The 13,301-nt window shown below is 33.2% G+C and overlaps 1 protein-coding gene across 2 annotated transcripts in view; it reads right to left on the bottom strand.

The window, feature by feature from the left end:
* Positions 1-12,226, bottom strand: part of LOC128670934 (neuropeptide FF receptor 1-like) — a 66,825-nt gene extending 54,599 nt beyond the window's left edge. For both annotated transcript variants that reach the window (XM_053746962.1, XM_053746963.1), the window contains exons 1-2: positions 12,038-12,226; positions 814-1,068 (exon numbers count right to left, since the gene is read on the bottom strand). In XM_053746962.1, coding sequence (XP_053602937.1) covers positions 814-1,016 — 203 coding nt within the window. In that variant the 5' untranslated portion in view covers positions 1,017-1,068; positions 12,038-12,226. The remainder of the gene's footprint in view (positions 1-813; positions 1,069-12,037) is intronic.
* Between the last annotated feature and the right edge of the window lie 1,075 nt (positions 12,227-13,301).

Genomic DNA, 13,301 nt, shown 5'->3' on the forward strand with positions numbered 1-13,301 from the left:
ACGTTGACTGGTGCAACTCACCCTATGCAAATGAAATATATCATAAAAGTGTCAAGAAACTTCAGTCTTCTATTGTGTCTTCGATACTCTACAGCGAGATCGATTACTTGAAGAGTTTCTACCCTGATATCTAATAGGTGGTTTAAAATAAATTGTGATTTTAGTCTAGCAAAATCTGACAGAATTTACATAGAAGGTGTTGGTAAGTAAGGTCTTGCAATTTACAATATTTGCGTGGAGATGACATTTGACAACGAGATTAAGTAAAATGATGTCTCCTAAACTTGAGTTACCTCAATGGCTATTAGGTCAGTCCGAGATAATAATTTATAGTTCAATGGAAAAATATTACATTGTATATAGGTATATAGTGTATGTAATACAAATGCTTTTATTGGATTTCGTTGAAGACAGCTCTCCTATAGATTCCGAACAGTTTCACTGTGTGTTGATTTGCTCAAGTGATTTAGTTTGCTGCAGGAAAGATAAACGTTCAAATTCAACAAGAAACTTAAGTTACTTATAGTAAGTAAGTCGCATAAGACGTTACACTTGCACATTTTTATTATAGACAAGCTTTTAGGGACACACGAGAATAATATTTTTTAGAAACGAAAAGTACCCTATGTACTTCAAACACAAAGCTATTTGCGAGTACCTACATGTACGCAAAATTTCATAAATATTGATCGAAAATGTAAAGCGTGAAGAGGTAACAAATAAAGAAACAGTATCCATATTGTACCTTTAAATTAATAAGAACTCGTGGAACGTAAATGTTTGGTTGCTTAGCTACGAGTGTTTTATACTCACCTTCTCATATACTGAAATTTGATGACAATAAAAATCAACAGCGTGTTGGCTGAAAGGGAGGCAGTCAGTACCACCACGTACAAAGCTATGATGGCCACATCAGGTTTATGGAAGAAGTCAACCGACGAGTACACCGCAGTTTCGTTCCACGGCACACTCGGCAGGGACCCGTTGAAGTGGAGAGGCATTTTTGATGTGTTCATGTTAATTTGAAAGTCATTTTTGATCGTGTTTTGTCACCGCACACTTTTTTATCTGTGAACAAAAAGAATCTGGCTGTAAATCTGCTTTGGTTAAAATGTCAGAAGTAAAATAAAAACAATTAATGAATATAAATTGGGATAAGTCCACTTTAGTGTTTTTGTTTATGTATTTCTCTGCTGGTAATAAATAAAAAAAAACTATTTGTAACTTTTTATTATGCCATTCCGTTCAACTTCGAAAGTAGAAGCATTTTATCATGCACAAAATTGTAATTTAACTCTATGACCGACCCACTTAGCTAAATGTACTTTACGTACGCATAATGTGAGCTAAGGGCTTGCCTTTTAGTGAAATTGTGTATGTATCCATTTTAACCACACACGAACAATGTATTTAGTTTAAGTAAAACAAAATGTATTTTTTTACTGCTGCAATAGGATAGAGAACATTTGAACTTGAATGGTGGAACATCAGTAAATCTGGCTGTGATATACAGTTACGTGCCACAGCATGCGACTATAAAGAAGATTGTTATTTATATTCTAATAATGACGACGTTATTAATGCTAAGAAAACTATAGTGCTACATGAATTGAATTTAGAGTTCATTAAAACAGACCAAGGCCAGTCAGACAATATAGCTATTAAGAAAGACGTTGAAGTTATCTCTGAATGTGTTTGGCAATACAAATAAGACGTTTACTCGACGCTAGTAGTACTGTGTAGGTCGCGCTTGTTTGTCATTCAGGCTGACAAGATAAGGGTGCATAAATTATAAATATCATAGACTATGAAATGAGGATATTATATTTGAATCCCCGTGGTGGGATAGCTAACCATTTATGCGTTGATCCTGCACAACTAGTTACCAAAGTAGAAGAATGCAAATTGTTTTCTTGATTAACATTTAATGAACTTGATTATTTATTGAAAGAAAAAAATATGTCATAGCTACAAAATCCCGTATATACGAGTATGATAAATTTAAATTGATTCCGATTTAAAAACTAGCAATATTCCGAATAAATATTTTAGAATAAAATAAAGTTATGTTGCTTTGTGTTCAAGAAAAAATTTTAGTATTTTTTATTGAACTGATTTGAGAGTTATTATAATATTTCACAATCCACCTTGGAATAGCACAAACTTTGGAAGTATAATAGCAAACCTGTCTTTTGTGTAAGCTTCAAAATATTTCCAAATATAATTAAGTTGTTTGTGTAAAGTTGGCTATTCGTAATGAAACTTTCTGTTCTCAGCCCTGTCAAAAGCAAGACGCGTGTTTTGGTAATGTTTAAGTCATGTTATGATACATTGCGATATTTTTTTCTAGATTGTATAAATAAAAATCTCTTTTTTAAATTAAAGTAACGTAAAGACACCCGAGATGGCGGTCAACTTTATTTTCTAGCGTTTTCTTCTATCTGCATACATTTATTTTTATTTTGTTATAAAATTGTGACATTTAAATATTTAAAAAAAAATAGCTTGACGGTCTGATTTCTGACTAAATCTTTCGACTTTGTGTATATTAATTAAATTATAATTAAAAGCTTGTATTGAAATATCACATCACACATATGTACAGTAGGTAAGTTGACGATTGCCAAAAACCAAGAAGAAAAAGTAGGAATGCTGATCCTCCGCTCCGCGACTGAGGAAGAAATCGGAAATATATTTAGATGAAAACTAACAAAAATAGATTCGTAATATTTTTTAGAAAATAGCCACATCTCCCTCGCTCTGTTCCGATTCAAGATCATGACGTGAGGCGATCGTGTGTCATTGTGATATTTGCTGAAGAACACATTCTCTCCATTTTATTACAAGTCATTAACATTTAGGATATAATGAAGACGTGTGTCTCAAATGGTTTTAAAGTACTAATATGTTTCTGTGTTTTAAGTTATATTAGTAGTATATTCATCTTTAACTAGACAGAACTCAATCGAACAGTCTAGTTAATCTGAAATAGTAGTAGTTTTTAGCTTGTATACAAATCTTGTAAACAAATCTATAAAAACAATTGACGACATCGGTGGCGCAGTGGTAAAATGCTGGCCTCTAAACCGAGAGGTCCCGAGTTCGATCCCCAGACCTGATTGGCCCGGGTCTTGGATGTTTATCTACATATGTATATGACATAAAATGTAGTATCCTTGAGTTAGTATCCCATAACAAAATTCTCGAACTTACTTTGGGGCTTGCTCAATCCGTGAGATTTTTCCTAATATATTTATTATTTATTTAAATGAATAAATGTTAAAAAGTGGCCTTTTTTCTCTTTGTTTCTATTCGTCTTGTCCCGCCGGTTGACTGGAAGAGATCCCTCTAAGACCGCCGTTGCTAGCGCTTTTTTCTGTTTCTTGTGTCTTTGTGGTTCCTTATCCAATAAAAACGTTATTACCAATGAACAATATTCTTAAAAAGCTATACGACAAAATTTTGGTGAAAAGTTGTAGAAAAACAAAATACTTTAAAAATCACAAATAATCAATACTAGTTATCCGTCCCGGCTCCGCTCGAGTAAAATCATGATTAACCTTAACTGTCTTCAGAAATTACACTATTTAACTGCACTAGTGAAAACCATACTAGAATATGTCCGGTTAGATTTTGAGTTTATTACGTTCATATAGACAGACGCGACAGAGGGGCGTGTAATAGGTATGTAAGGAAACTTAAAAAAATAGATTGCTAACACACAAATTTTTGCTATAATTAACAAAAATAAAACAATTTTAAACTAAATAATTGCTTCCTGTCGGAAAATGTTTACTTTTTTTAAATACGCACATTTTTGTCTCGTGTTTACGTTATAAATCTGTATTTGAAATTAGGTAAATTTTTATATGAAATATTAGCAGCTGTTCGCTAAAACATTTTCCTCTATGGTGTAAACTTGACTTTGAAGCTAAGAAATTCAAAGCGAATGTTTTTTACGTCGTAAACCAAACACGTAAACAGATGTAAATAAATTTGTAGGACGCGTGAAGCGAGAGTGAAATAAATTAAAACTGTTGAATACCGAATTTTCATTTTCGAATTTATATTTTAATGTTATAGCAGTAAATCATGAAGCGGTGCTGGTGTAATGGTTACCTAAGACCGCCTGTGAATCTAAAGGTCCCAGGTTCGAATTCTACTCATGCCATGTGAGTTTGTATATTGATTTTATTCATGTAAACAAGTAGTTTTTATCGATCACTACGTGCTTCCGGTGAAAAAAATCGTTATGGGATACTAACTCAACGATAGTATATTTTATAACAAATACATATATAGATAAACATCCAAGACCCGGGCCAATCAGAAAAAGATCATTTTCCATCATGACCCGACCGAGGATCGAACCCGGGACCTCTCGGTCCAAAGGCAAGCCACCACCACTGCGCCACCGAGGTCGTCAAAATATTAGTGACGCCACCGATTCAGTAGTATCTGTGTCGTCATGCAGATCCTGCAGCGTGCAAGGAGGTAGCACACGCAGGGCAAGACAGCATGTGTACCTTGGTTTGGGGAGAGGCACCACACAGGCAAGCAGTTTAAACTAAAAAAAATAAATAAAATTTAATCCACTATTCATTTAAGATGTCTCTTGTCATTTAATAATTTCATTTAAGTCTACTATCACATTTTTAAACGCCTGCTGTGATTTACTAGAAAGAAAATTATGATACTTATAATAACTTAAATGAAACTAAATAATAAATGTAAATAAATGAGGGATACATTAGAATATTTTCTTCGAATCGGGTCGTCTATGGCGCATCTATACAGCATGAACTCTATCTAGTCTATGGATATTAGCAAAATAAATATTATCAATCATGGTCGTTCAATTCGGGATATTCGGTTTCAAGATTGTTAACCTAATTTCAAATTGAAAAAAAAGCATTGATCTAAAAGTTCTGTATGACCACACAGAGAGGCGTTTTGTATTATTTTTCATTATCGGATGCTAACTTGTGTTAGATTTTATTCAAGTTGTTTAACGTCTACATGACGAAACCGGTGCAAATGTGCCGAACAATTAATTAAGTTATTGTTTATCTCTCTCTTATTACTTATCTTATCTCTTGTTTATGTACTTACACACTAGTGAACAAAATTGTTCACCAAGACGACACACGAGTCAGATTCGAACCTGGGAACTTTCGATCACAGGCCGATGATCTTAACCACTGGACCACCACGGCTTCAAACGCGTACAAAATAGATAAATAATCTCAGTATGTATATTAAAATAGACATAATTATTCGAATGTAGACCTTATTGCCTATAATAATATAACACTTTTAAACAAATTAACAACTAATTGAAATGTGGCAATTCATTTCTGTTTTACTTTAGAGACAGGTATGAATGACAGACAGTGTTCAAAACACTCTATTCGCTAAAGTTATTGGTTTTGAATTGCAAATAAATTTATGAACGAAATTGTATTTCTGAAACTGTTTGATTTTAACACGTAGCAAATTTTATCTGCCTGTATTGTTCTCGCATCAAACGAATGTTCTGGGCTTCTAAAACAATACCCAGGCTGAGTCCCCTTAACTAACCTTTGAATTTAAATGAAGATATCTTAATCTACGGGAATGAGGTATGCCATTTAGCGCAACAATTCACGTGGCAAAAATCCCAACTTTTATTCTATTTTTTGACGATTTTAAATAGTTTCTTTAAAAAGCTAATTTTATGGACATTTCATCAACCTAGTCTTTACTATTTTATTATAAATAATGTGTATATTATAATTCATGTTTGTCCACTTAGGTTTAATGTAAGAGTTGTATTTGTCAATTGACGTGTTTGGGGAAAAGGCTGCGGTGAAGTTCTTGTGTTGTATTGCGCCGCTTCTTCATCCTCTGAGCTGTGAAAGTCGCCATCCTTCATTTCAACCTCGACGACCTCGGTGGCGAAGTACTTTTAACCTAGAGGTCCCGGATTCGATCCCCGGTCGGGTCATGGAAATCAATTTCATTGATGCTATTCGAATTGGTGTCACTCAAATTGGTGCGCTGAACGGTATGTCTCTAGAATTCACAGGACGTTTCGAAAGATCCTTGAACACGGTTGTAGACATCGATAAAACAATTTTGAAAGGGTTCAGCATTTATTTTAACACTCACTCAACCTGCGACCAAATTGGTAAGCCAAATAACTTATAAAAATATTAATTTTAAATGTAATACAAATCACCAGCCAACCGAATTCGAGTGGTCAAGAGGGTTCCGTTCGTCTCTACGAATTTATTACCAAAATTATATTTAATGCAAATGAAATTCGCTATTCTGCTTCCCGAGAATTTTGTTCCTATTAAAATTTCAATTTGAATCTTTTTTCAGAAGAGAAACTTGCGAGGGCAAAACCGTGAATATTATATAGAATGTAATATAATATATGCGAAGGTAAGTTTGTTACCTCTTATCGCTTTATCTACTGAACTAATCTCCTTGAAAATTTGCATAAGTATACAAACAGTTAGGAGTACGAAGGACAAGCTACCTTTCATCCCGGAATAGTGGTTCGGATAGGTACCTAACAATAAAGTTTTCAATTAAAATACTTAATTAAATTAATTGTCTTTATTTGATACGTCACAGCCCGTCTCAGTAAATGAAGGATATTTGTTATGTCAAACCCACTTCAACTGTCAACTTTACGTCAAAATCGTATCGCAATAGTTTTTCAATTATAGCGTGTAAACAAGAACAGCAACTGATAATATGTTATATTGAGAATATTCCATTGTCATCCCTTATCATATTCATAAAATTTCAGGTCACTTTGAAATTGAGAGTTGGGTCAAAAGCAACTTAATTATTCCAGCGTTTGTAATGGAAAATTTGATTAGAAATATACACCTATGTCAAAGGTAATTAGTCGGTACTGTGACAAAAGATTCTAAGCCACAAAGTAGGCAACGCGCGTGTGTCCAAAGGCTGCGCTTTCCGTCAAGTGAGCCGCAAGCCTGTCTGCCATTTGGGTATTATTGAAAAAAACTTCTAAAAAAATGAAAAACATGACGAGTTTTTAGTGTTAGATGCGTGTTCTTCTCTTAAGGCACTCACTGCACCTAATTTTTCTGTCAACAGTTAACTTTATTAATTATAAAAGATCCATATTTACAATAGAAAAATCATGGATCCGCTGGTACCGAAATTTTGGAGCATTGGAAGTTTGTCCCATTTAGGATATATTGTGACCTGTACAGTGACGCAAATAGACTGTACCTCCGCGTGGATTATACACAAGGAATATAACACAAATTTTTAGAACACCCCTAAGGAGCACCTTCGACCACAAAAAATCAGTATTCGCGAACAGTGTTCGGAACGCGGCTATGCTGCAAAAACCCTAGGTACCCTTGTACCTAGTACTCGAAGATTCTTTTTCTTTTTTCGTTTCTTGGTAAAAAACAAATGTCATTGACTTAACGCCCACGTGTACGATACGTCGCTCTCTAGTATCAGATGAACAACCAGTGAACTGTCAACTGAAATGGCAATCGTATATCAACAGGGTACTGCAGATGAGGCACACACAGAGTCCCAGCCGAATGAATAAGAATTTGTATGGATTCATGAGAAAAGCCAGCCTAAAATGGCCGAAAGCAAAACTGCACTACTTGAATTCAAATTGTAATCGTCTGTTTCGATTGCTTTTCGACTGGAAATAGCGTCCCTAACAGAAAGTTTTCCTTTGTACCCAAAATCTAATTAAAACAGTACACAAGAGATTTCAATTCAGAACATTGAACATTGAACAATTTTCTTCTGTAGCACACAGAACGGTAATGAATAGGACATTTTCGCATTTATTACGTGCGTCCCCTCATAAACTATTTTTGTAAATTTCTTGAGTTCTAAGCAGCTTTTCAATAATTTCGATACTGCATGGAGTGTCTCTTCGTAATTTTAATTATTCTCGTAAAAATAAAAGTTTTGGCCGCAACGTGTGCTCGCATAATTACTTGAAATTTAAACTTTAGTTCGCTTTGCCGGCATAATTTATGCATGTTGTGACGTGCCAAGTGTACCATAAGTCATTATCAAAGGTCCATCCTTCCTTGACTCATGCGTCGAGTACACAGTACACAAGTCTCGAAACTATTTTGGGGCTAACTCAATATGTGTGTATATCCTATATTCCATTTACATAATAAAAGTGATACTGGTGTATGTCTGTACGGTATAGTGTTTATAGAAGTCAAAATGCACTTATACGTTCTTACTGCCTGTCGCAAATCACGTAAAATCCACGGAAGGGATTTTGCACATAGACGAATTGTGACTAAAACGACGGAGCGCAACTGAGTAATGGGGCATGGCTCTAAGTGATATAAATAATAAATATATTAGGACAAATCACACAGATTGAGCTAGCCCCAAAGTAAGTTCGTGACTGGTGTTATGGGATACTAACTGAACGATACAATATTTTATAACAAATACATATATAGATAAACATCCAAGACCCGGGCCAATCAGAAAGAGATCATTTTCCATCATGACCCCGACCGGGGATCGAACCCGGGACCTCTCAGTTCAGAGGCAAGCACTTTACCGCTGCGCCACCGAGGTCGTCAAAATAAAAATTTGAAATTTATTTGTTTGTGCGAGCGCGAACTATATAGGTAAATATAAACATTTATTTGTAAATATACACAGCTACTCAAAATATAGGTATGTAGATTATCTAAAACTATTTCAATGTCGTAAATATTATGAAATTCTCAACTTTATTTCGACAATAATATTATATTGATATCATAAGTAAGAAAATCAACGGACAGAAATGCATTGGATAGTTATAATTACGTAATTATTGAACATGCTTGTTGGTTTAACAAAGACTATACACAGACACAGTTTAAAATCAATATTGTACTTGCAGTTTAGATATACAAGTCCATGACTAACAAGATAATACAATTATTGCGAATACTATAGAATGCAATCGCCACAAATTGAAAAATCGAATTGACATCTTTGACGTTGCAAAGGACGACGAACTCTTTCAAATGTCTAATTGAATAAACTAAAATTATAACCTTACAAAGTCTTATGCCGTATCTTACTGCCTGTCCGCGATAAATTCAGATACTACTACACGGATTTTCATGTGATTTTCACCAATAGCTAGTGTGATTTCTGAGGAAAGCTTGGTGGTGAACTTTATTATGTTTTAACCGAGCGACATAAGATTATTCCAGCATCTTATGAAGGGTTTCTTAAAATTCCAATTTATATTTTATGTTGGTAATGCAATAGCATACAAAATAGTATATTTAAGATACTTTGTTGTATGTATATCTGTTGAATCAAATCATATGAAGATAGGCTGAATAGATACAATATGATTACACTTGAGAAGCGTCGTGATCTAAATGACTTGTTATTTTTTGTCAAATAAATTATTACCAAGATAGATTGTTCACATCTATTGAGTCAAATTAAGTTTAAAGTTCATTGTCATTAACCCCGAAAAGTAGTCAAAATGCGTACTAGGTAAGTACTATGTAAAGAAGAAAAAAATCTCCTCCTCTACGTAGGACAAAGATGGGTCGCCATTCACCGTTTCCACGTCTATGCAAGCTCTTTAATAATAACAGTAACAAAATTGAGTTTACAGATAGTCTACGGAAAATTCGCTACGGAAAAATTGTTTTATTTAAATGCCTTGTTGTTGTTCATATAAGTATTTGTCGGAGTCAATGTTTTGATTATTTTATTAATGCATGCTGTGTTTGTCTGTAATAAGACTGTCCAATTAGTTTAAACTTTATTATAAAGTCATTTTATAAATGTATTGTTGTAACAGTTGTAGACAAACCATATAAATAAAATAAAAAATAAAACATATTGATATGGCATGTGTGTATGTGTATGCGTATGTGTGTGTGTGTGTATGTCATACAATAAAATATCGCAAATGTACAAAATATAATAAATACAATTGTTCTATAATAGCGAAACTCGGCGAGCGCTCGTGAATGACGTACATTTTAGTTTTTTGTCTTCGCAAATACGAAATACAATTTCCACGCACAATTTATAGTGTAAATGCCACCTTATTTTCCAGACAGTCTTAGACCCTTTTTTCTATTTGACCGGACACGAGAAATATTAAGTACTTCCAAATATATTTCACGTGCTGTTTTTCAATATCAATTTCCCTTATATTTAATACCGAAAACAAAAAAATACAGTATTACAGCATATACTGCGCTAGACAAATTTATGTTATTAGAACTTATTATAGTTTACTATTAAACAGTTGCCACAATGTACTAACATGTTTATTTAGTAGACAATTTAAAAAAAACTTTCAATGTTAATTTCGCTACAACTTTTGAACACCTGAATTGATTTTCATCATATATAAATATCTAAGAAATACCGCATAAAAATTAGCTATCAAATAAAAAAAACCGCATCCGTATCGATTCATCCGTCGATGAGCTACAGAGTACAGAGCCACGTACAGACAGATAGACACACTTACCGGTCAAACTTATAACACCCCTCTTTTTGCATCAGGGGTTAAAAAGAAAACTGATCTGTAACTACTAATTGTCTATAACAGAAAATTGTAATACTGAAAAATCAAGTATAGCGTAATGAGCACGAAATAAATCAAATCGATTCTGCTAAAATTCGTAAGATACAATTTTCTTATTTGAACTGAAGTTCCACAAACTTTCACATAAAAGAAAAATGAAGTAGGTACATAACTGTTTTATTAAATGCCTAATTTATAAACTTAAAATGTTTATCCTTCCGAATTTTCATGTTGTATATATTTTTGCGAATTTCTTCTCTTTGAGTACAAAATCTAATGTCTATTTTACGACTTTCGTTTATTGGCCAATAAACTATTATATTACATAGATAACCTCCTAAATATTTTGTGTCTAATAGTTTTATGGGACAAAATAATTTATAGTGTTAGATTAGAAGCAGTTGTATTCAATGAGTCCGGTAGATTTACAAATCCATAAATAATATTTATGTGTTTAACCGACAATCGTTCTTGTGGCCTTTATTTATATCGTGGCCCGAATTTTGTGAAGGAACTTTAATTAAATTCTCAATTAACATTACGGTAAGTTTTCAACGTGGCCCGACTTTATGATGATTATATATTATAATATTCATATATATTTTTGTTTTGTTACACAAGTGTAGTACTTTCTTGGTTGATAGTAGTTCAGTGGGTAAGGAAACAAAACACATATCAGAAACTATTAATTTATTTATATCTACTAATGTCAGTAAATCGTATTTGTAATCTGAAAAATATAATATTAAGTTAAGGTACGTTAGTGGTCGATAATAAGATTTTTGAACACTCCCGCATTAAAAGACTGTATTAACAATGATGTAAACCGGACAGTAAAACCATTACGATTGCAAAAAAATGAAACTTTGTTAACTAAGTTTTAGTATAGAATTAAATTAATTTATGACTATATATATTTATGTATAAATGAAATAAATGCATGAAGTATTTATTTCATTTATATATCAAAAGGCTATATTATAATATGTTATTATCGTAATTCTAGGCATTTCACAAGTAAGTTAAATGATATCAGGGTGGGCCGTAGTTACATCCTTAGTTACAAGTTAACAACAAAAGGCTTTTTTTACGGGCCAAGATATAAAAGTAAAAAAAAAATTCGTTTCGTTTGTGTTGCACTTTATTGACGTAGTTTAGGGGATTTGTTGTCATTAACAGATTTACAATGTAGTAACTTTTTAAAGATTTCACGTTGTTACAGCTGAAATAGACGTCTGTTTAGATTTGGCACGTTTTTCCTAAAACATTAAATGTTCTGGTAATTAATGTAACTGGAACACGTGTTATTTTTTCTAAGATGTTTAAATGTATATCACAGATATTTGCTAAAAATAATTCGTATTTAAATAATACCCATTAAAACTGTTTCAACACGTTTTTTTTTATTCAAAATTTATTAAAATTATAAAATATGTAAATTTAATAGCTCACCTTATTTTTCCATTTTACTGAAACAAACTTGCAAAACATAAATCCACACTTTTAATCACACATCTTATGAAACACTCAAATTCATTAATTTTTAATATTCTTGTAATAAAAATATACGTGTACATTCACAACACATGCAACAAAGAGGATTCGTAAAAGTTTTCGCGAAGGCTCGCGACGTGCGTAAGCTTCGACGTTCTGATGCGACTGAAGCCTCCTGAATAAAACTCATGAAATTACAGTATCGCCATACGAGAAAGGATTGAAATAAAACATTATCTATATGTAAAGTATACGAAAAGCATTTCAATGTGTCAGCTGCTTCTTCTCCCGCGTGGATTGTAAAAGTCAATCAAGGGAAAGGACTATAAACTGGAGTTTCTTCTCATAGTCAATGGACTAGCGACCTATAGTTCGCCATATATCTAAAGGTTGCTTTCTACTTTTAGTTTCCCAGCTCGATACTGTTCGAGTGAAGATGTGTGTGTATTATGTATCAAAGTTGGCAATAGATATTATTGTTTTAACATGAATAAGAAATACCTATATTAAAGAATGGTAACAACAATTTGAAACTTTCAAGATATTTCGAAATTTGTTGTTCATGTTACTCGATACCCCACGGAATTAAATATCCTAGTCGATCTGTACGTATCACATCTGAGCATTGGCCGTTGAGCGTCGAAGCCCAGGATCCGCTTTCCTACATTTCTTCATCCCTAGCTAACAGCCCATTGGCATCATACATGACGGCATTTGAATTAATTTTTATTTTTTTTATTGCACCTTAATGTTTATTTTTGCCAACATTTAAAAATATCAAAGTTCCGTGTAATTAATAATTTTGACTTTGCCAGTTGTCACATTCACTTTTGTAGCATACCCGCCTTTATTTCGCGAAACGACGATTCCCTCAATAATAAGCTATTTTTCATACGGCCGCCCTTTTCTGATTCCATTAATATTTGCATCAAGTATAGTAATCCTTAAAGGGCCCTGCCGTTTGTGGGTAGAATTGCTTTTGATTTGCGTCCAATTTCGATGCTCTCTGATCTGAGAAGTTTTTACTCAAAATCAAGGTAAAATTGAATATTGGATTTTGAAAAATTTTCCCTCTCTCACTATTATCAGAGAGTGCTCCCGGTCCATTTGGAATATAAGCACTTACTTAAATCTGATTTTTTTCCGCAGTGGTTTTACACCTTATTGATATAGCTCAGTTATCAAGCCTCCAGTTGCAATAGTTGCCTTTTATTTTAACCCC

The sequence above is a fragment of the Plodia interpunctella genome, chromosome 6 (genome assembly GCF_027563975.2).
Source record: "Plodia interpunctella isolate USDA-ARS_2022_Savannah chromosome 6, ilPloInte3.2, whole genome shotgun sequence".
NCBI lineage: Eukaryota > Metazoa > Arthropoda > Insecta > Lepidoptera > Pyralidae > Plodia > Plodia interpunctella.